The sequence below is a fragment of the Misgurnus anguillicaudatus genome, chromosome 7 (assembly GCF_027580225.2).
Source record: "Misgurnus anguillicaudatus chromosome 7, ASM2758022v2, whole genome shotgun sequence".
In the NCBI taxonomy this organism is placed as follows: domain Eukaryota; kingdom Metazoa; phylum Chordata; class Actinopteri; order Cypriniformes; family Cobitidae; genus Misgurnus; species Misgurnus anguillicaudatus.
The window spans coordinates 29,667,568-29,691,261 of NC_073343.2; the positions used below are offsets into that span (position 1 = coordinate 29,667,568).

At 36.8% G+C, this 23,694-nt stretch overlaps 1 protein-coding gene across 1 annotated transcript in view; it reads right to left on the bottom strand.

Moving 5' to 3' along the window:
• mdga2a (MAM domain containing glycosylphosphatidylinositol anchor 2a) overlaps positions 1 to 13,188 on the bottom strand; it is a 232,707-nt gene extending 219,519 nt beyond the window's left edge. The window contains exon 1 of the mRNA XM_055171404.2: positions 12,366 to 13,188. Coding sequence (XP_055027379.1) covers positions 12,366 to 12,438 — 73 coding nt within the window. The 5' untranslated portion in view covers positions 12,439 to 13,188. The remainder of the gene's footprint in view (positions 1 to 12,365) is intronic.
• Between the last annotated feature and the right edge of the window lie 10,506 nt (positions 13,189 to 23,694).

Genomic DNA, 23,694 nt, shown 5'->3' on the forward strand with positions numbered 1-23,694 from the left:
TGGCTCTCATGAAAAAATAGTCAAGACCACTGCCCTAGCCATTGTTGGGGAAAGTTACTTTAAAAAGTAATGCATTACAATATTAAGTTACTCCCAAAAAAGTAACTAACTGTGTTACTTAGTTACTTTTCATGGAAAGTAATGCTTATGTTACTTTTTAGTTACTTTTGCGTTACTTTTTCTTGGCTGAGGCTTGATCTCTTTCAGGCCTCGCATGTGTTTTTATGACTGAAAAGTTCTGCATTCAGAAATTGCATATTTCATCACAAAAATATCGAGCTCTGGCCTGCAATCTCAGTTTCTGACTCGAACTGTTCCCACACAGGCGTGTACGCATAGAGTGCATAATACGTTTAGTTTAATTAAGTATTATTATTTTTTAAATTGAATTAATTAAACTAAAAATGTAACTTAAATTACTTTTTTGAAAAAGTAACTCAAATATTAATGTGTACATTTAAAAAGTAATGCGTTACTTTACTCGTTACTTCAGAAAAGTAATATTATTACGTAATGCATGTTACTTGTAATGCGTTACCCCCAACACTGCCCTAGCTGAAACAAGTTTACAATATAAATCAGTACAAAATGTCATTATCTACGCTCAGTGATGAATAAGAATATGGGGATTTGGCACCTATTACATGCAGTACACTGGATAGAGTTTTAGTGTCCAAAGTGCTAATTGACTCTTTAGCTGTTCTTCTCAAGGGACGACACAGTTATTGTGAGTTATTGCGTTTGTTTTTATGCCTCTGTAGTGTCACTTTATGAGTCACTAATCTTGCCTTCCTGTTATAGGACTTCACAGTGATTCACAAGAGATGACAAGATATAGATTGATTCTTTATTCCCTTCAAATATACTTTTAGCACCTTCAGACCTTTTCAGAATTTTTCAGGTGTTAAATCAGTGCTCCTTATTTTGATTGGCTGATCAGCATTTTTATTGGTTTGAACCACAAAACATGTGATGTCAGTACCCTTCGAAAAGGTCCTAGTATGTACTATTTACTATTTCTTTTGTAAGGGTACTGCTGTAGTGACAGCTAGGGACCACTTTTTTTGACTGCGTAGTAAGATCTCAATCACATTTAAATGTATAAATCATTTAAATCCTATTACTAATCTCTTCCTGTTAGAACCATATTATTTTTGGCCACTATACCTCGCTCTGCATGAGCAACGATGATTTCATTCAAAACAGCAGAAGGTGCAGTAATCCATTATATGGTTAGTCATCCACAGTGATAAAATCTAAACCTGCAGGTAGCAGAAAGCCCACCATGTACTAAACACAAAAAAGTATTTTTTTTTAAAACAAAATCTTGCGGTGCTGTGTGGCCTACATAAGCCCTACTGACTTTCCACACAACCGGATCTGTCATGCTTGGGAACTTGAATTGAAAGCCTGCTGAAGCCTTGCAAAATCAACAGCAGGACAGCCGAGCATTAACAAAATGAAAAACAAACATCAGACTTTTAAGGATAGACAAGAAGTCACAGTTAGAGGCGAGTGCGTAGTTAAAAATGACAGTATGCATATACGTGTTCATTGTCATTGTCTTTTATGGTTTATGGAGCCTGACACACTAACTGGGTGATTCTCACGAAACCATTGAAACACCACGGCACTAATGATTTTTAGCTTTAAAATGTGTAATATAGTAACATTAAAAAGCATCAGAATTAACACAATACTGTGTTCTACCTTGCACAATGTGTGATTTCAACATAAGAATTTATAATTGTAAATTTTATCTCATTTTCTGCTGAAATTCTCATTACTGCAATGTGTCCGGCTGTGTTTGAACATGTGTTATGTTGTAATTTAATCAAATTAACACAAAAATATAAAAAAAATAAATGGATGTTTTGCTAGACTACTTTAGATGACAGAAAAAATATTTACTGAATATTCATGTATAATAATAATGAAGAAAAATTAGGAAAATGATGTGTCCATGCCTGATGTTCTCATCCTCCGCAACACTTTTTGAGAACAGTTTAAGCACACATACAGAATTTTAATAAAGTTTGATTTTGAGTGACCAAGCACATGTACCAGTTACTTCAAGATGGCTACCAGGTAAGATCATTTTTTTACAGTTAATTTGAAATATTGTCTTGTCAGAATGCTTACACAACATTTTGATTATCATTACCGCAACAGATGCTTATTAAATGTTAATTTAATTAATAGAAGCATAATACTTTGATTTTAAATGCATGTGCAGAATCTCCAAGTTATGTTCTTTCATGTTTGTCATGTCATTTTGAAAATATGTCAGTGTTGATGTTTTCTGACTGTTGCGGTAATGAGATTTTTTAGGACTAATTTTTTTAATTATGTTACAAAAAGTGTTAAATGATAAGTAAAAGTTTTTTAATTAATGTTCCTATTTACTCCAGACTTTGTTTTTCAATGTCTGGTGGGAAAAAAAAGTAAATTTAGGCAATTTTTACATTTTCATGCTTGACATTTTTAAAACCAAGTTTTCGTGAGAATCACCCAACTGTGTTAGGAGTGGTGGCTTAATAAATAATTCAAAGAAAGATGTATCTATACTGCAGTTTCTTGACACGTTAACAGTAATGCTTTACAACTGTAATGTGTTTTGTTCATGCCAAACTTGACTTTTGATTTTTCAGACTAGAGTAGTAAGATTGTGTGTGTATAGATGAGGTAAAATTATTCTTACAATACAATAAGGAGAATGAGATCTATGTAGAATGCACTAAAATATGTCGGAACCGGAAGACTTGACGTTGTGACCTATTTCCATGTGAAACGGAATATCACATGAGGAAAATTGCAGCTGTGGCTTGTGTTTTCCACTGTGAATTGATTGGATATAGAAGCAGACTGACAGTTGGAGGGGGCGGAGTTACAGAATGCTCCCGCCAAACCGTCTATATGACGTAATCAGAGAATGGTCACCACAAACGGATGAAAGTACATTTTCAGATTTTAAAGTTTATGAGGGCACATGAATTAAAAATTATAATTAATAACCAGTGATAGGGAAGCTACTTTGAAACTATAGTTAGTAGGCTGCAAGCTACTTATCAGTAAAAGTATTTAAACTACAGCCAAACCACCCTTCTGAAAAAGTAGTTAGCTACACTACAAGTTACTATTAAAAGGGACATATCATGAAAATCTGACTTTTTCCATGTTTAATTGCTATAATTGGGTTCCAAGTGCTTCTATCAACATAGAAAATGTGAAAAAGATCAACCCAGTAACTTAGTTTTGGTAAAGTATTCCCTGCAAGCATGTGAAAAAAATAGGTCATTGAAATTTGGCTCCCCTTGTGATGTCAGAAGGGGATAGTACCGCCCCTTAATCTGCATTATCCAACCACGGCACCGTCATTTAGTGAAGAGATCAGCTCATTGCATCTTAAAGGACACACACAAAAACAGCACAATTTTGCTCACACCTACAAATTGGCAATTTTAACATGCTTTAATAAATTATCTATATAGTATTTTGAGCTAGAACTTAACATACGTACTCTGGGGACACCAAAGATTTATTTTAAAAGTCTTGTGAAATGTCCCCTTTAAAACTACTTTGAAAAAAATAGAAACCATATATCTTTTTAAATGACTCAGAAATACTTTTATTTCACTTCTTTATAATAATAATAATGAATCGTTATTAATAATTATTATAAACAAACTAATTAAATCACATGTTTTGATAAATATTGGATATGTAAGTTATATATAAGTTTTTTTTATTGGCATATGCTAAAGCAGTTGCGCAAACTTATAAGTTTGTTACAAAACAGTGACAGATTAGATTCTGGAATAATGGGAAACACGGATTCATTACTGCACTTAAAATAGGAATAGAAATTTGATATAGAAAAAATAAACTGGAAGGATTATTTTAAAATGGCTATTACTCACTTGTATGTGCTTTAAGTTTTCGACACAGACAGAAAAATTTTTGCAATGAACAAATTGAGTTTGTGATCTAAAAAGGGAAGCAGACGCTGCTGCGCTCAGTCAGTGCACTGCTGAAAGGCATTGTGGAGGAGACACAACGTAATGTAGTGTCTGGTCGTGCAACTGTTAAAGGTGCAGTGTGTAATTTTTAGAAGGATCTCTTGTCAGAAATGCAAAATAATATACAAAACAATATTACCAGGGGTGTATAAAGTCCTTTTTATAATAAACCGTTATGTTTTATTACCTTAGAATGAGACGTTTTTATCTACATACACCGAGGGTCCCCTTACATGGAAGTCGCCATTTTGTGCCACCATGTTTCTACAGAAGCCCTTAATGGACAAACTTTTTACTAAGTTGTCTCAGTCGATGACATGTTATTCCGGTGGCGTCTACTGTAGCTTCTCCATGCGATTTAAAAGCAAAGGGTGAGCAGTGGACTGAGCCGTTGGTTGCAATTCGCAACCTCACCACTAGATGTTGCTAAAATTTACACACTGCACCTTTAAAGGTACACTGTTTAAAAAGTGCTGAACTACCATCAAGCTACAGAAAATGTTCGTAGTTAGTAGCGTCGCTACTCGTAATTAACTACTACCCAACACTGATAATAACTTTCACTGATACATTGTTTATAATAAACTGCAATATTTATTTATTTATTTTTTAACTGTTAGTTTCGATTTCTGTGGTGTTTCAGGAAAACACCACAGTTTTTCAATATTTTACTATGTTCAGCACGTTGTGAATGTGTTAGCATTTAGCCTAGCCCCATTCATTTCTTAGGATCCAAACAGGGATGAATTTAGAAGTCACCAAACACTTCCATGTTTTTACTATTTAAAGACTGTCACATTAGTATTGGCACAAAATAAAACGTGGCGATTTTTTAACGGATAAAAAATAAGAACTATATTGTATGGCAGAAGGGCACTTAGTTGGCAGCACTTCGACGTTGGGCACAATAATAATGACAGAAGTTTGAGCGAGAGGGGGAGTAGTCAGGAGTGATTATGTAACTGCTCGCCGAGGTCGATGTGCTGCAAACTAAGTGCTCTTCTGCCATACTATATAGTTCTTATTTTTTATCCGCTTAAAAAATGGCCTCGTTTTATTTTGTGCCACCATACTTACTCGTGTAACTACTCATGTAACACTCTTTAAATACGGAAAACATGGAAGTGTTTGGTAGCTTCTAAATTCATCCCTGTTTGGATCCTAAGCAATGAATGGGGCTAGGCTAAATGCTAACATATTCACAATGGGCTGCACAAAGATTAAGTTCACGCATTAAAAAAGACAGGTGTGTATTCATTTGTCTAAGTTGAGGTAAGAACATAGTAAAATATTGAAAAACTGTGGTGTTTTCTTTTAAGCCTCCCACCCTTCGACGACTCGGAGCGGCAACGTGTCATAAAAAAACATCTTAAGTATTCTACAACTCTTGTTTTTCATACTTCTTTTAAATTGCTGTTTGTAAAAGGCGTGAATAATTTAGAGCAGAAACCAGGAGAATTGAAAATGGCCCTTTCACTATGGTCAGTACAATCCTGAGAAAACTGTCGTAATTGTCCAGATCTGTTTAGCACTGAGTCATAATGCATATAAAACGCAACTTTCATCTGCCCCCACTCACTCAAATATATTTTCATTTAGCAAAGTCCAATGTTACATAAAAATATGTTGTCAATAGCATGATCGCTGAGTGTTTTAAACATCTAGCATTCATTATACTGGGACACATCCCTCTGTATTAAATGATCATTAACCTAATTCATTAAAATCAGTAGTGATGTCTAACCTAATGTACTGTGAAACTAAAGCAGTCTGCTGTGTATAGATAAAACAGCATGCATTTCATAATCTGCTTGTGTTGGGATAAGTAAATCTTTTATGTAAAAATCAAGAAGCTACAGAAAATCCCTAAATATTAGCATGGATTAATACCAGAGACTGGAGAATGAATCAATTTAGCTTAAAAAGTCATGGTGTACGCTAACTAAGTCTAGTGTCCGTGTGCATCATCAACTGGAATAAATGAAGAGACTGCGTATGAAAAAGTTAGCCATGGGTAAAAATATTAAAATTTAAGAAAAACATCAATAAAACTTAATTAACCTCCTAAGACCCGAGCTTTGGTTTGTCTATTTTTTCAGATTTCTTCTAGCTATTATGGGGTTAGGAAGAACCAATAAATATAATAACCAAATATTTTTGTTTGAACATGAAGCAGTGTAACGTTAATTCTCCACGTTTGTGTACAACAGGTTCCAGTTACATAGAATTAAGTATTTTGGTGCAAACAAAAAAAAAATTATGTCTACGTATGTGGATATCCAGGTCTTACCGTGGGTTCACACCAGCCGCATTTGAGGCGTCAAATTCGCGTCTACTGCGTCTAGTTTGCCGCTTGAACATTTGGAGTTTACTCACTTCATTCGCGCGTGAAAGGCGCACGTGAAATTCTAGTCATCGAGACATTCACATGGAAATTCGCGTCATGGGAGGGGCTTCTGCGACTCCGCTTCCTGTAATCATGTCACTACTAGAGCAAGCTCCTGATTGGTTAACACGGTGCGTTTTTCCGCAAAAGTTAAATTTTTTCAACTCGCGCGTTTGCAGCGGCACCACTCAATTCACGTCATTCGCGCAAACTAGACGCGCAAATGAGGCGGAATCGCGACTTATCGCACGATAATTGAGCATGAACTCCGCACTTTTTAGAGAGGCGATATATACCCATAGTGTTTACATGTCTGTTTGTTTCCATAAGAAATAAATGACATTAGCATTTTAGCCGATCGCGATTGCCTCTGCCATTTCTGTCTACTGTCTGTCTTTAAAAAGGTGACACGTGCAGCTCAGGGTCCACATGTACGTGCGGACCAGTCCCGGCACCATGGGCGGGCTTTAGGGGGCCGGGCCCGCCCTGTGAGTCACTAGTGCCCGCCCTGGACGAACCTGCACCTGTTCACCAGCTCCATGTTTTTATCAATAGGCCACTGTTATTAATTAAAAGTTATTGTTTTGTACATATATAACTCATGAATAAAAATAAAAATGTGTTTGGTATGATTTAAAAAAATATATATTTTAAACGAATTTAATTGGTTTGTCAGTAGTGAGCGCGGAAATGTTTGGTTGTTTGCTAAGCGCGCCACCGCTTAATGTTAAGACACGATTGAGTGCTGCCTGCAGTGAGACTGACACGTTATGGTTCTGCTGTTATCTTTCACTATTTTCGCTGCTGAAACAACAAAAACAGTCAACATTGCGTCTAAAATGTAAGTGGCTTAATATTAATTATTTGTAGTGAACTGTCATTAAATCTGTCACATTTTCAACCGCGATGTGATGCTGGTTAACTGTATCATGTTATTAAAAAAATCCACATTTTTACCGCAGTACGTTTAACCCACTTTGTTAACACATTTTGTGTTTGCTGTGCTTATTTGTTTAACTTTGCGTTTTTACATTATGCACTTTCGGTCGCCATTGATTAAAGGATGCAGAATCATTATCCTGTTTTGGTGATTGTTATTGGCGTTTTTAATCAGACTAGGCTACTTGTTCGGTCGAGCAAGTAAAATTATCTTTCACTTGGCCTTTTAAAAAATCCACTTGTCTCTGATATTAACCGGACAAGCGTTGATGTCGAGCCCTGCGACGCGTTTTATTTGCGTTTAGATTGCTTCAGTAAGATAGGTCCAATCTTTACGACTTCTCCGTTGTATTGCATTAATGGAGAGGTATGTTAGTTCTTCCTCGCTTTTTTGTCCACTTAATGCATAATTAATGATATTATGCATTGCAGTGACATTGCTCTCATTTGTGCCCCCCTGAAAAATGAAATGCCCGTCCGTGAATTTGTGTCTGGCGCCGGGTCTGGTGCGGACAGTGACAGGGGAAGAGAAAGCATTACTTGAACTGAAATGTCATGTTTTTGTGGTGAACATACAATTTGAAAAAATAAATTTCAAAGCTGCAACCCCCATCTCCGACGTGAATGAGATGTAAGGAGAGGAAATTAACGTAAACAAGCCAGCATGTCTACTCTGTTAAAAAAAACAAGGCAATGAAAAGAGCTATACAAATAGAAAGTCATCTGAAACATAACCATAACATTACAGTAGCTATTATAAACGTGACTGCGCGTAATGGCATATACTCACACAATAACACTTGACTAAAACTACAAACGCTGTAAAGTTGGGATTTACACTGAACAATCACTATTAGCTTTTAAAAATTAAATGCATATTTTATCATATATTTATTTATGTTTTAAATATTTAGAATATGTTTTTTTACATTACAATTTCATATTAATATTTCATATTTTTCATCTTAATATTCTTAAAAATCTAAGTTGTGTTCTTAGAAAGGATGTTCTTGCATTATACTGCTATTTTATTGTTATATATATAAAAATCAGTGACATAAAATGGTCTTGACTATCGACATTATTTCTGGGGCAATTAACCGACTTATGAAAAGTAGACAGGCCTAAACAGTTGTACTGCATTACATGACCGAAAAGCATATCGACCTTCTAGATGTCTCACTATTGGAGGCCTCTTTTTCATTTCAGCCTAAGTGGCCTGTTGGGATGTCGTAATATAGTGCATTAGTCTATCTCTTTGTACTATATAACTATATCTTTATCTATAGGGACAGCAAGATTATATATCAACCCACCCAGTGCAGCCTTACCCTTATCATAGTTGACTGAATTGTAATTCCTATTGATTAGAAAGGACAGTGCCAGAATTTTTAAATATAGCATCTCTATTCACCAATACATAACTAGGCCCCACTTAAAGAGCTAGTTCTCTCCAGAATGAAACTTTTGTCATTCATTTCTCACCCCCATCTTGATTTACACTAGTAAGACCTTTGTTTATCTTCAAAACACACAATTTAAGATATTTTAATGAAATCTGAGAGCTTTCTGACCCCCGATTGACAGCAACGCAACTCCCACGTTCAAGGCCAGGTAAAGACGTTATTAAAATAGCTCATGTGACTACAATGGTTCAATCTTTATTTCATTAAGCGATGAGAATACTTTTTGTGCGCAAAATAAACAAAATTTATTCTAAATTTTTTATCCACTCCGTTTCAGTCTCTGATGTGGGTGTTGTAAACTCTGACCTCCCACGGCGAGCACCATGCACACATAGACATAGTTCATGTCTAGTGGGGTCACTGAGCGTTTTAGTCCGTTGTTGCAATACGTGTTGTGCGGTTTTGCAGTGAAACCGCACCTCCCCTATTCATGGTAAACTTTACATTACAAGTTTTGGTTTTGCTTAAAAAGATTTAAAGAACAAGTTCGGTATTTTAAACTTAAAGTCCTGTTTTCAGATTGTTTATGATGAACTAGAACGGTTTTGACTGAAATTTCGACATATGCGGCTGCCCCGAGAATTTTCGAGTATTTGTAAACTTTCGTTTACAAAGACGTGAAACTCACCGAGTGGTCAGGGGTGTTCACTGATATGCTCACAGTACAAATTAATTTATAAAGGTTTGTAACAACATGAGAGTGAGTAAATGATGAGAAAATTTTCATTTTTGGATGAAATATCCCTCAAACATATGCTTTGACAGTTAATGAAGGACGAAAGAGACAGAAAAGAAAAAATTGTTTTTGGTTGTTTTTTTCACATTTAAGGGGGAAATTTTTATTACCGGAACATGTCCATGACTGGATTTGGGTTCTTTGAAATGGAAAAATTTATAATAATAAAAAAAAAAGCTTCAGTGCATGTTATACTATAAACATTTACAGCAAAGAAACATGTGGTATTTGGTGATCATTGGTAAATGTAGAGACAATAATAAGAAATATAAATGTGTCCAAGAAAAAATTTCTCGTACTCCGCAACAGTTTAGGCCCTCAAGGAGCTAACTTTTTTTTTTTTAATTGTTGGAAGGGACATAATTGACTATAAAACTCAAGATGGCAGTTCCAGGTAAGCAGTTCTTATTTTTCTCTCCAGATAAAAGTTGAAATTTTGTTTGTCATAGTACCAAGACAACTTTTTAGTTCTCATTACCGAAACATGAGTCTGTAAATGCATATATTTAATGTAATATATTGCGGTAATGATAATTTTTGATAATGATAATCTATAAAATGTAAATAATTCTTAAGGAAATATTTTTAAATCCTCTAAAAATAATGTTTATAGTAAGTTGAGACCTTAATCTTATATGTGCAAAAAATTGTCTTCAAGGGCTTTTTAAAAAAATCTGATGCTGGACACCTTCTAAATCTAGATTTCGTGAGAATCACCCATATCTGAGACTTATGCAGGTACATCTCTTAAGATTGGCAAAAAATTTGCCCTTTAATTCGAAGGTACCAAAGTTAAATTTGATAAGAAGCTACAACAAAATTATACAGTGCCACATTTGGAAGTAATGAAACCTGGTAAAATGCACTGTATTACTCTATCACATACTATAGTGCTAGTGTAATAATGATCTATGATTCTTCAAATTAAATATTCTGCATTAATTGCGGGGGCGGATTCTGTACAGGTCTTGTAAAGAGTTGCTACCAATCGGTTCAATGTTCACAGGTCTATCATGGTTCACTGTAGAGTATGCAGTAAACTAAAGGGGCATGTACCAACCTCCTTGTCATAGCAATGAAGTACAACCCACAACACTCCCACGTTTACACAGGTCATTACACTGGAATTAAAGCAATGCAATGTCTGAATGTAATGCCAGCCAACACACTGTTAAACACGCGCATAATCACACCACTTGACCACTGAATGTCAACGGCTGGAAATATCACAGACCCCAGAATATAACACGAGTAAGTAACAGTTAAGGCTGCGGGATATACAGAAATACCGCAAACGTGCAATAACTAAATGATACTTCAAAAAGTAAGTGCAGCCAAAGCTTTAGGTCGATGCAGGTAGCACAAGACTGGCGATATGATGATGCTTTTTAGCGTTTAAATATGTTTTATAATTTAAATTGACTTGGCAAATTTAAAGCATGACAGAATCACATATCACATTATTACCGAATTATCGCACATCACATTTTTCTTTAAAATTGTGCACTCTTAATAACAGTAACAAGTGTTTTTGTGCCATCATTGCCTATATGACATCTATGTACACTGTTGGGGAAAAAATGGTCCAAAAATGGTCCCTAGCTGTCTCATTGGGACATTTTTAAAAGGTACTGGCCCAGTGACAGCTGAGGACCAGTTTTTCTGAAAACAGTATGTATTTAAGTCACCTACTGTATATGGAGACATCATCTTAAGTTTGAAAAATTGAAGATAATTGTAGATCACTGAAGAATATGTCAATGACTTTTGTTGACTGTCCATAATATAAAAATGGATGCATGTGTGCACTTTAATTGTTCAAAGATCAAAAACAAGTGACCTGTTCTGGTCTTACGTACTTCGGTCCAACTGTTTGCATCCAACCTGTAGCACAAATCTGGTGAAGTTGCATGCACTGATTTATGGTTCCAAACTGCCTTTCATTAACCAACAATAAATCTGCCCTTGTAATCCAAGTGACGTCGGTTAAAATAGGTCTACAGTACAATGCTTTTAGCCTTCATCCTATTATGAGCAATCCTTTGTAATATTCTGCAGCAGACATCTAAGGAAGCGTTTCCATGGAGGCTCCTATGACAGAATGAACGGCTGACATGTGCAGCTTAACCTACATACAATTCTGTCAAAAGGAATTCAGTCAACTCATATCATTTCTAATGTTTTGCCAATCACACAACACCAAGACAAAACGGGCTCATTTTTTCTACTCTTCACATTAAAACATAAGCCACTGTTTTAATAAAGACATTGATGCTAGCAGCAAAATATGTTTAGGGTATATCTGAGTGGGCACAGTGTCCTTAAGCATGTGAATAAAAAATGACATTGACAACCCCAGGCCTATATGAATGTACTTTGAGCAGGCCACAACTGATTCAACAATGTAGTGATTTTGCAAAATAGCCTTTAAATTATTCATTACAAGATATGCCATTAAACAGGCAACTGACGCAATTAAAAGCCATACATTTTAAACATTTACGCATATGGCACGTTTTATTCCAAAACGACTTACAGTGCATTACAAGGTAGGCTACACATTTTGTCATTATGTGGCACTAAACGCTGCCCACAAATACACTATAAATGCACAATGTGGCCACAGCTGATTACTGATGCCCACTGTGCACCTGTAACGCGGGAGCTGTCACTTGACATGCGAGCTATATACGGGCCTGCATCACACTGGGCATCATTCAAAAATAAAAATTCACATCCATATACCTCATGCATTTTCACAAGGTCACGAAAGCTCCGTAAAGAGTATTGCACGTAGCTGCTACGTCTGTTTATCTTACCGTAAACTCCCTGGCACAAAACGCCTTCAAATAGTACGGCCAATAACCACAGGAGACCAAAGATAATATCCATCTTCAAGTTAGTCAGAACATATCCAGCTCCGTGGCGACCGGTTCCTCAGGCGGCGGACACTTGACGACAACGCGTGCAGTCTAATCTCCCACCTTGCGTGACCGTGGCAAATATCATCAAGGAAGAAGTGAAGAAGTGTCCGTTTCGGATATATAAATGGTCATTGTTTGCCAGCGAAATAGAGATTGGTCCAGCAAAGCCTCAGAGTCGGTTTTCTTCTCACACCGGCATTACCGACTCGATATGCTGGCTGAAGTAAATGACAGCGCCATGGGAAACACGCGCACTATTAATCGGAGTCCGGTAACGCGCGCTGGTATCCACCTCTTCTTCTTCGACGTTCCCAAAAGATAAGACTGCGGATTTTAATGTGAACGATAATCTCTCATTCTTTCAAAATGACAGGATGCCAGTGTGACAGAAACGCACGCCGAAAAGGTATCCTTGATGCTGAAGGCGGCGGACGCGAGGCGCTCCTATAGCTATGAATCTTCGTCCTCGCGCCGTGAGGGATTAAAAATAAAAGATGAATTCGTTATTTCATAACGGGGTGCCTTTCATAAGAGCCTCGCGCCAGCTTTACTTCTCGGAAGTGTCCAGCGGATGACACGCACAGATGTGTCACGATTCCTATTTTCAGCGTCATTTAGACTGGATGAAATGTAAAGGGTGGTCGGGCACGCTGCGCCATACGTACTGCGCTGGAACGCTGGAGCCCAGCTGGCTGACTACGTCAAAGAGCGCGTGAGTGAGCGAGCGAGCGAGAGCGCGCGCTCCGGTCTCATTTGTATGAGAAGCACTCACGCGCTGAGAACGTTCGCAGCAGAGCAACGTGAACTTCATTATAAATTAAAGGACGCTAGTTCAAGCGCAATACATGCTTTTAGGTGCTCGTTCGTGTGTTTTGTCGTTTAAGATCACATGTAGTACGTTATTTCGGCGCGCATCCTTATATTTCAAGGCCTCGGGTCGACTTTATTAAATTTGCATTTATCTATTTTGTGCATCTTCATTCAAAGCAACGCACTGACTATTGCATTCAGGGGTGTTGCATAATAAAATGAGTCTGTTTCAATAAATGGGTAAGCTATATTAGCCTTTCAATTTGCTGGTTATGTAGCACTTTTATCCAAAGCAGAGCAAATCTTATTGCAAGGACAGTGCCCTGCACGGGTTAATTGCCTCGCACAAGGGCACAAAGCGGTTCTCAATAACTCCTATTCATGGATCACCCTGATGTTTACTAGCCAGCTTACAGTCCTATAAACTAAGTCACGACTATAAATTACAAATGCATTTAATATGATCTATTTGTCTCAAAACTATTTATATCTAAATAGCAAACTTTAAACTGCACTTATATCATTTGCAAGCTGACATGCAGCCAAATTAATAATTTAGCCCTTTGCATCACGAATCTTATTGAAATGGCCTGCTTTATAATGGGGCTTCTTGCCAAGCAAGAGTTGTTGGTCACTAAATTGTGTACTGTTCGTGTAGTGCCATCTTCTGGAATGAGAAATATATATGAAGCTATATGAAAATCCTATAGAAGACGTTCATATACAACTAATAAACTTCAATAGTCAAATTTAAGTCAGATTTAATTATACTAGCCATAATTATTATTGTTCTATTTACAATTTAACCGTGGATAATTGTTATAGTTTTTATTACAAAGTTATAAGCAAACAACTATACTAGGGGTCTCCAACCTTTTTGTGAGCAATGGTGGCTACCACAATGGATAAACAATCTGTAGGGCTACCCTTTTATAGTAGTCTACTCAAAACTTTTATTGTTTTACTTGATACAAGTTAATATAAAAAATAAATGAATATAAAATTGAGGCTATTAATAGAATGTGCTTTGGCGGGAAACTCACTGACTCTGTGCGGGCAACCTGGCACCATGGCGGATACCAATGAACTATACTGATATCTAAAACAGCCTTATAAAATCAGCCTGTCTTTTAAAATTACAAGTAAAATCATTAAAAACCTGATGCATGTATAATAAGTTTTTATTGTTATTAAAATCCATATTATTTAACTGGATCAAAAAGTAATATACAGATTTTTTTTACTTTTTACACACAAAATAACTAAAAGGTGCAGTGTGTTGATTTTAGTGGCCTCTAGCAGTAAGATTGTAAATTGCAACCAACGACTTAGTACACCGTTCACCGAAATGCATAGAGAAGGTACGGTAGCCGCCACAGGACAGACAAGTTTGTCATTTAAGACAAAATAAAATAGTGACAAATTGCGCAGTGTTTCCGTTTGAAACATGGAGATGCAAAATGGCAACTTTTATGCCGGGAGGGAGTGGGACCAAAAAATCTACCGGGAAATTTTGTAGACCACCGGCCCTTCGTGGTAAAAAATAAATAAAAATACTAAGGTCTCGTATTTGTAGTAAAACTAAGGTTATACAAATCGTAATCAATCTGCAAAAAAAATCATAAAAATCATAAAATCGTGGCTAATTTTCCTTAATGAGTACCTATACAAAATGATTCCTGTTTAAAAGATAGGGATGCGCACCTGTCAATCAGCTATTATATAACAAAACGCCATAGACGAACGTGCTCATAAACAGGAAATAATATATGGAATAATTTGTGCATATTTAAATAACTGTATACATTTCCTTTAAATATAATTTTTTTTCATATAAGGTTTTGAGAGATAATAATGTTTTTCCACTGTTATTGCTTATTTAGACTTTATTATTGTTATTGCTTATTTAGTGCAGTTAACAGTGTGTTTGGCGCATTTACCACAGAGTTTATTTCAGTAATACTGCTGTTTTTCCGGTAATAATAATACAATTTACATGTCAATCCTGCTTCCTGTCTGTTTATTAATTTCATTATGCTGTTATGTTAAGTTATGTGTGGATATTTATTGCCGTATCAGACGTTCTTTGCCGATATGAACACTCTCGTCTAATATTCAAATCATATGCGGAATAATGTGTGCATCTTTGAATAACTGTAAGAATACAGTTCCTTTGAAAATAATTTTTGTCAAAGTTTTGAGAAATAATAATGTTGTGAGAATATTTATTGCCATATTGTCGTTGAATAATCTCGTCTATAATATGGAAATCACATTGTAGGAAATATATAATGCGATATACTGCAAAGGTAGCCTTCATTTTTATATATGATAGCCTATGTGGAAATAAATAAACCTTTGCAAAACAGCTGATTTGATCCACTCATGTCCTGACCACCAGGCTATAGATTTGAAACATCCTTAGTCTATCAAATAGTCTATCCGCTTGACCGCATACGTACTGCAATAAACAGGCGTTCGGCGGCTTTTTACATCAAAGGCCGACAGGCTATGCCATTTGGGGAGGGGGCCGCTCACTGATCTCCCTATATTTTTAAAATCCTAGACATAATTGGACCTGCCAAACAGGTTGAGCACTTTTATATTCTGTGTTAAGCAGAGAGGCTGCACACACCGTTTGACCAGCTGGAAGCGGCCGCGCAGGCCGCCAGACGGGGTTGCTAACTCGCAATCAATAACTACACTGACTGTAAACAATTTCTGTAGAAATACAGTATTACTGGGTTTACTGGCAACTAGCTGCCAGTAACATAGTGTAGATTTTACATTTATGTTATTTATTGGCAACAGTTTTTTCAAAGGTAAATGAACATGAAACATTTTCAGTCTTTATCTTCTACAGTACGTTACTGGCAACCAGCTGCATAATTACAGCAAATTTTTTACAGTGTACTATTTGACCGTGCCTTTGCGGCCTCAAAACACTACCGGCTCACCGGGAAAAATCCTGACTCTCCCGATTGCCACTCCGCTACTGCTTCCATGTAAGAGGACCTGCGGTTTATGTAGATAAAAACATCTCATTCTAAAGTAATAAACACAAAACAATTATGTAAGGTCTTTATACACTGATAATATGTATATCATATTGCATATCTGTCATTAGATCCTTCTTAAAGTTACACACTGCTCCTTAAATTAATGAGACAAATTAGACCAATTTTGGAAGACAAATTAAAAAACGTAATATAAAAGATTAGCTATAACTTGAATCGCTCAGATAAGCTCTCAAACTCTGCCTGTGTGGTGTGTTTAGAGCACCAGTGTAACAAACAGTATTTTTTTGTTCTGTAAATGACTCGAAATGGTAGATGGGCATGCTAGCTAATTATTAGTTCCCAACCAGACTTATTGACCGTAGAGATGTTCAATTCCTAAGAAAGACGTGTCTAGAATGACAGCCAACGTACTGTAACTGATGAGTCTAGCTTTGCTCCATTACACAAACATTGTTCACCACTTAAATGTTGTAGGCAAATCTAAGAATCAATACGGGGCTTGATGAAGTCTCTGTTAGGAGCTTAAAGAAATTTGTTGAGGATATCTGAGATCAGAGACCAAGGGAGTGCAAATTAATTCCCAAACATTTTAACACATTTCACTTCCTTTGTGTAAAATAGTTTTAACAACACACAAAAATAGTATGTTGAGTTTAAACTGGTTAGAAGTACAAACCTTATTTTTATATTTCTATGAGTATTTGTATTTAATGACAAGTTTTAGATGTTTCCAAAGCTTATTCCACTGAAAAGAGCAACAAAATATAGTATTCAGTTTTAAGTCAAGTCATGTCAATTGTATTCATACAGTGCTTTCACAATTGTTAGATTGTTTCAAAGTAGCTTAATAAAAGCAGGAGAAAACCGAGGGCCCACCTTCCGATCTCTCTGATGAAGCCAATACGGAAGTGATTTGAATTGCAATTCATCGACTGGCCACTAGAGGCTGGCTCCAAAAGGGAGTAAATTCACATAGACCTCCAACTTTACAGTAGAAAATAGTATGTTTACAGCCTGGTACAAAAAGTGTTTTTGGTCTATATAGCTAATTTTGCCCTTCATGACAACTGTGAGGAGGGTGAATTTTTTAAAAATCTGTTTAAATTATATTACGCCTTAAAGTTCTGCATAATTAAAGGGATACTCCATCGTTTTGTCATATTAAACTATGTTATTACATTAACTAAGAAGAGTCGATACATACCTCTATCATCTTAGTGCGTGCACTTAAGCACTGTGGCGCGCGGCGACACTTTGGTAGCACTTAGCTTAGCCCAGTTCATTCAATGGTACCAAACAGAGATGAAGTTAGAAATGACCAAACGCATCAACGTTTTCCCTATTTAGTTATACGATCAAATATGGTGGCCCAAAATAAAACGTGGCGCTTTTAAAAGCGGGTTAAAAAGGGTAACTATAATGTGGCGGAATAACACTTTTGGGAGTACTTCGACTTGCCTGAAAAATCCGCTCCCCTTCTCCCTCTCACTTGAGGGACGGTTGAACAGCCACTAGTTTCACTAGAGTCGACCTAGGCAGGCGTGGTTTCAGCAACCAGTCATGTCAGCGTCACCCACGTCCCGACTCTTTACCCATTTTCGGATATGCACGAGTGATGCGCGGTGACGCGTGGCCAAGATGGCGACGGCAGTCACCGCCTACTTTAAGCTTCAAACGATCTTCAGAAACCTATGGGTGACGTCACAGACACTACGTCCATGTTTTTTAACAGTCTATGGAGAAAACACAGAAAAATCGGTGGACAACAAAAGTTGCAAAGTAAAGTGAAACAGTACTAGCGAGCGTATATAGTAGCATAATAATTAAAAATGTAACTTTTTGGGAACATAATTTATTTTCATCCATTGTACTGTACTGACCTGTTTTTGTTATATACTTACTGTATTGTTAGAAAAAGGACAACATCAATGCCATTCTAAAGAAATTCAACATTACATCGAGCAACTGGGAATACATTGCACTAGATAGAAGCACCTGGAAAAACTCCTTGCGGGATGGTGCATCATGAAACAGAACCTAGTCGTGCCGCAGAGACAAAGCGACAGCTTCGTAAGGAGAAAGAAGAAAAGGCCCAACCACCATCAAAACTCACTACCTACCCCTGCCCACACTGCACCAAAGTATGCAGATCCCGGATTGGCCTTTATAGCCATCTGAAGAACCACAAGTAGACCCAAAAGAGAGGACAGTCATACTCGATTCGAGTGACCGCCGATGACTGTATTGTCTACCAAAGTTTTATGGCATCCATAACTGCAGGTGTTTACCGTAAAATCAACAGTCTTTTACAGTAAAGCATTTCTGTTATTGTAAATGATTATGTATGCTGTAGCTTGCTGAACAAATGTAAATTAATTATATCTGAAAATATAATTGGATTTTACAGTCATTTAGGTCTAGACTTTGTGAAGGCTTCCACACCAGATTTCCTCTCAAATTATATCAACAAACTAAAAAGCACACTCACATTCCCAATAATGTCACAGTGGCGGTTTCCCGGACAGGGCTTATCCAAGTCCCAGACTAAAATGCATCGATGAGCTGCCTTCATTTAAAAACATCTTGCACTGACATTTCTTAAAGGGGTCATAGTGTAGACAGACTTTTTCCATGTTCCATAAGTGCTATAATTGGGTCCCCAGTGCTTCTATCAACCTAGAAAATGTGAAAAAGAACAACCCAGTAACTTTGTTTTGGTAAACCATTCTCTGCAAGCATGTGAATAATTTGTTTGTTCAGTTGTCACCTGTTTTGTGATGTAGGTAGCAAGCAGTGGCGGCTCGTGATTGCTCATCAGAGGGGCGCAAATTAAAAATATGTGTTCGGAGTGTCATGTGTATTGCTCGTGGTTTTAAAATATGTGTTTGTTGCGTCGTGAACCATGTGCATCACATGTTTTGTCAAAATAAGTGCCTGCTGCACACACGTCAAGACCGTTTATGATAAAAGAGACGCTCACATTCACAAAATACACGCAAGACACTCCCTTAACAGTAAACTCTGATTACACATGAGATTATGCGAGTATCTGGCAAACTCGAGCGTCTTATTTATCATAAACCCTTTAGACGCATCTGCAGCAGGCACTCATTTTGACAAGACACGTGATGCACATAGGACCACTCCACACGCAGAACACAAATGTTGAAATTACGAACCACACACGATGGGCTACATACATGTTGTGACGAACTTTGAAAAAAGAAGAAAAAAGAAGTCACCGGCCGCCACTGGTATCAAGTCCAGTTACAATAGTACCGCCCCGTAATCTGCCCTATTCAACTACGGCACTGTCATTTAGTGCAGAGAGAAAGAGAGACAAAAAATAATTGACAGCACAATTGAGTTTCAATTGCAACAAACCACTATCATGTGATCAGTGTTTGCATTTCATCAGCTCATTTGCATTTTAAAGGACACACCCAAAAAACGGCACATTTTTGCTCAGACCAAAAAAGTAGCAATTTTTAACATGCTATAATAAATTATCGGTGGGGTATTTTGAGCTAAAACATAGTATGACCCCTTTAACATATATCAGTGCCATCATTTTGTCTCAAGTTCAAACCATTATTGTTTTTTGTTTGTAAAAACTACTTAAATGTCCTAATATAACAAATATCCTAGTCCTGTATTAATCTAGACCCTGCACCTCATAAAAACCGCCCCATAATGTGTTCAGTCGCATTAAGCTGTGTTCTCACTGAAATTACATGAATAGCCAGACCTGTAAAATAAAAAGGGCCACAGTCCACATACTTCTGGCCATATAATGCACATGAGCTTGCAGCGGTTGGATGGATGGATAGATGGAGCTAATGATGCAGCATAATAACCTGGACAGCTCTGAGGTTTCTGGCGAGAGGCTGTCTCTTGTCATCCTCAGCGCACCGTCTAATTTTAACCCAGCAGTAATTTGCCTCAGCTCTCTGACAAACACCAATTTCTACCTCCACCCTAATTAATCAATATCATGGGCCACTACACCAAATGTGCAGCTGTCATGTCTGTTCTGTAGCCTTGTAAGGTGTGTAACTTTAGCTAAAGACTAGCAATTAACCTGACATGCAATAAAGGAGCTCTAATGGTTCTCAGTAGTCATATTTATGCCCCTGAGTGGGCACAGTGATTGACACCTCTGCACAAGATCGGAGCACCAGGGCACGAATTGTCTATAACTGTTAGAAAAAAATGCAAAACTTGTTATTAATATTATTATTGTTGATGGTAACGGTGAACGGTACATGCTATATTAGTTTGAAACAAACAAAAGTGTATGCCAGCAAACAAGATGCAAATGATTTATGTTATATACCCAATCTCACCGTCATCGAATGTTATTATAAAAAGTATTGGGTACAGTTACGACCCTCAAAATGAAACCTGGTGAAGCATTCAGAGATAGGTGAAGGCAGTGCAACAGAGTACAGACGCTTTTATGGTTTCCTCCCCTGACACTTGCGCTTCACAGGCTGCTTAGCACAGTTCGCTGCTTTAGCTAATTATCATGTGTCTGCACTGTGGTTTGTGCGCGTGTGCTTTTTATTGTTGCCATGGCTGAAAAATATGGCAATATTTGAGCTTTGTCTCAAGATACCTAAGGACTTTTATTAGAATATATGGATTGTGTGTTTTGGCTTGCTTGCTTCTTTTGCCCACAGCCTAAAAAGTATCATCGACCCATTCATAAATATTCCCAGCACCTGTTTGTACTGCATTCATAATAGTATCAGCATTACCGGCTGTAGTTTGATTCAACTTTGCATTCTTTCCTCATAGATCCATGCATAATAGTGAAATGGTTATCTGATTTGATCCAGAAACATTTTTTGTGCTGGTTAAAAGTCTCCTCACATCCTGATACCAATCACTATGTTAAGTTATTTAAATGTATTTGTACAAATGTATGTCATCTGTGAAAGGCGTAGGACCAAGAAATGTTCAACCAATCATAGATCTCGGTCCGAACGGACGTTGCCCTTTTTGTCCTTCATCCGTAAGCTTAATTTGAATGCCACCGCGCAGCCTGTTCACGCAGACACCATACGTCATCGGTGCGTTCACGTGCCCTCACCTCCCGTCTGTAAACAGAGGGAGAATGGCAAACTTTCCTGCTGAATTGACAACCTGCATATGAGCCACAAAATGAAAGACATCTTTTATAACAACAACAGCAAAAACTGGATCGGCAAAGAGCAAAAACCCAAATGAACATAGCCATAATTCAAGTAATGTGCAAAACCTAAATTAATGAGTAAAATCTTTACATTTATTTAAACTATATTTGTTAAGGACAGAAATCAATTTTACTTAAATTTATTAGTAAAATCTGCTTATATTTTTAAGCTATATTTGCTGAGAATTAAAATAATTTTACAGTGTTAAAAATAATTAGCTCGACTTACTAAAAAATATAGTGCATAATTTTTGCGTCCCTCTTTTTAAGCAAGTTTCACATAGAATTTTAAGCAATTGCTTAATTTTTTTAAGCTTAAACTGCTTAAAATTCCACGTAAAACTTACTTTAAAAAGTGGGTGCAAAGATTGTGCACTATATATTATTATTTTTAGTAAATCCAGCGTATTATTTTTTTCATTGTGGAAACTTTACTGCTTTACCACAATGAGATGCAAACACCTGCAGGAGGCAAAGGGTCTAAAAGGGTCGTATATTAGATATTAAGATATTATACTTTAATGAAACATCGTGTTGCTAATGAAATTTGTGTTCGTTTACGGATTAGCGTAACGATATAGTTACTACGTCTACACAACCGAAAGTGTGCTTTAACTAATTCTGATGTAAACCAGTTGTTTATGTTGGTTATTTTGGTAATGTTATTCACTTTTTACTGCAAAGTTTTCTTACTGGTAAATGAGACATGAGATGTGACCATCTGATCTATGCGTGTTCATGTGTTTTGAAGGATGCGTGACTTTGGATGGCGATTTGAATGGAGGGTGGGATTTTGATTTCATTGCTAGTCGGCTACCGTTAGCATTTTTCAAAATTAGATACCCTAACTTTAATTGATTTAAATGGCAGGTTCTGTGTGTGAAACATTGTAATTATTTTTGCACAAGAATATAATTATTGACATTTTCTCCAAGACAAGATGCAGTTTTCCTCATGTTGGGTATGTGTTTTTCGCAAGTTTATGTTACAATATTGCACAGTATTGCATTAAACATATACAAAATCAGATAATTGACATCAAGCAATTCTCATTGGCTCATTGGCCCAGTACACATTGCAAATAAATGAGGTTGTCCAAACAGTATGTGGGTTTGTTACAACCTCTTTCTGGCCTTCACACATCTTGATAAACTGCAAAAGGTGAACATCAAGATTATAGGTCAACAACAGGATCTACAATTAACACAGCAAATTGTGCAAATCCCCTGGCTGCCATTAAAGTAATGTTGGTTGAAGCTTGTTCTTAACTTTAACTTTAAATGTGAATTTTATTTCTGAAGCACACAAAACAAGTCTATTTCCACCATGAGTTTGCAAGAGCCATAAATGATGTAATCAATAAAGTGTGAAATAGAGAAAGAAGCATGAGAGACAGAATAAAATACAAAGTTCTGAAAAAGAGATTGGCACACATGCCGAGTTTTGTTATCAGTATTACAATAGGTTGAAAAGCACATGTACATGAAAAAAATGGTCCCTAGCTGAACCATTGCACATAAAGAGTTCATATTAGTGAATCAGAAGTACATATTGGTATCAGATATGGTACATATTAGGAACTTTTAAAGTGGCATTTATTACCTAAAATCCACTTTTACAAGGTGATTGGACGTAAATGTTTGTTGGCACTGTGTAAACACCAAAAAATCTACCCTACTTCTTTTTAAACCCCATTAAACCAAAGCAGTTTCATTAGACATGCTCTTTTGATTCTCTTGTGAATGTGACATCACAAAAACAAAGCTCCGCCCACAGCCACTGACTGACTGGTTAATTTTACCCAAAAGCTTTTCTAAATGTGTTGTAGGGCTAATGTGGCTAAAGATACTTTTGTCTCAGACTGTATCTACAGGAATCAGATCTATTTATAACCAAAAACGCTCACTGTCTGTTGGTAAGACAGTGAGTTCAGCAACTCAATTGCATTTAAAGGTACAGGCATGCATTAAAACAGCACTTATTTGCTCCCACCCAAATAGAGGCAGTTTGGACGTGCTATAGCAAATTATCTGTGGGGTATTTTGAGCTGAAACTTCACAGACACATTTTAGGCACACCTGTGACTTACAGTACATCTTGTAAAAATGGGCATAATATGTGCCCTTTAAAGAGTACTGCCCCAGTAACAGCTTGGGGCCATTTTGGGACATTTTTCTTTTTACCATCTCTTACTCTA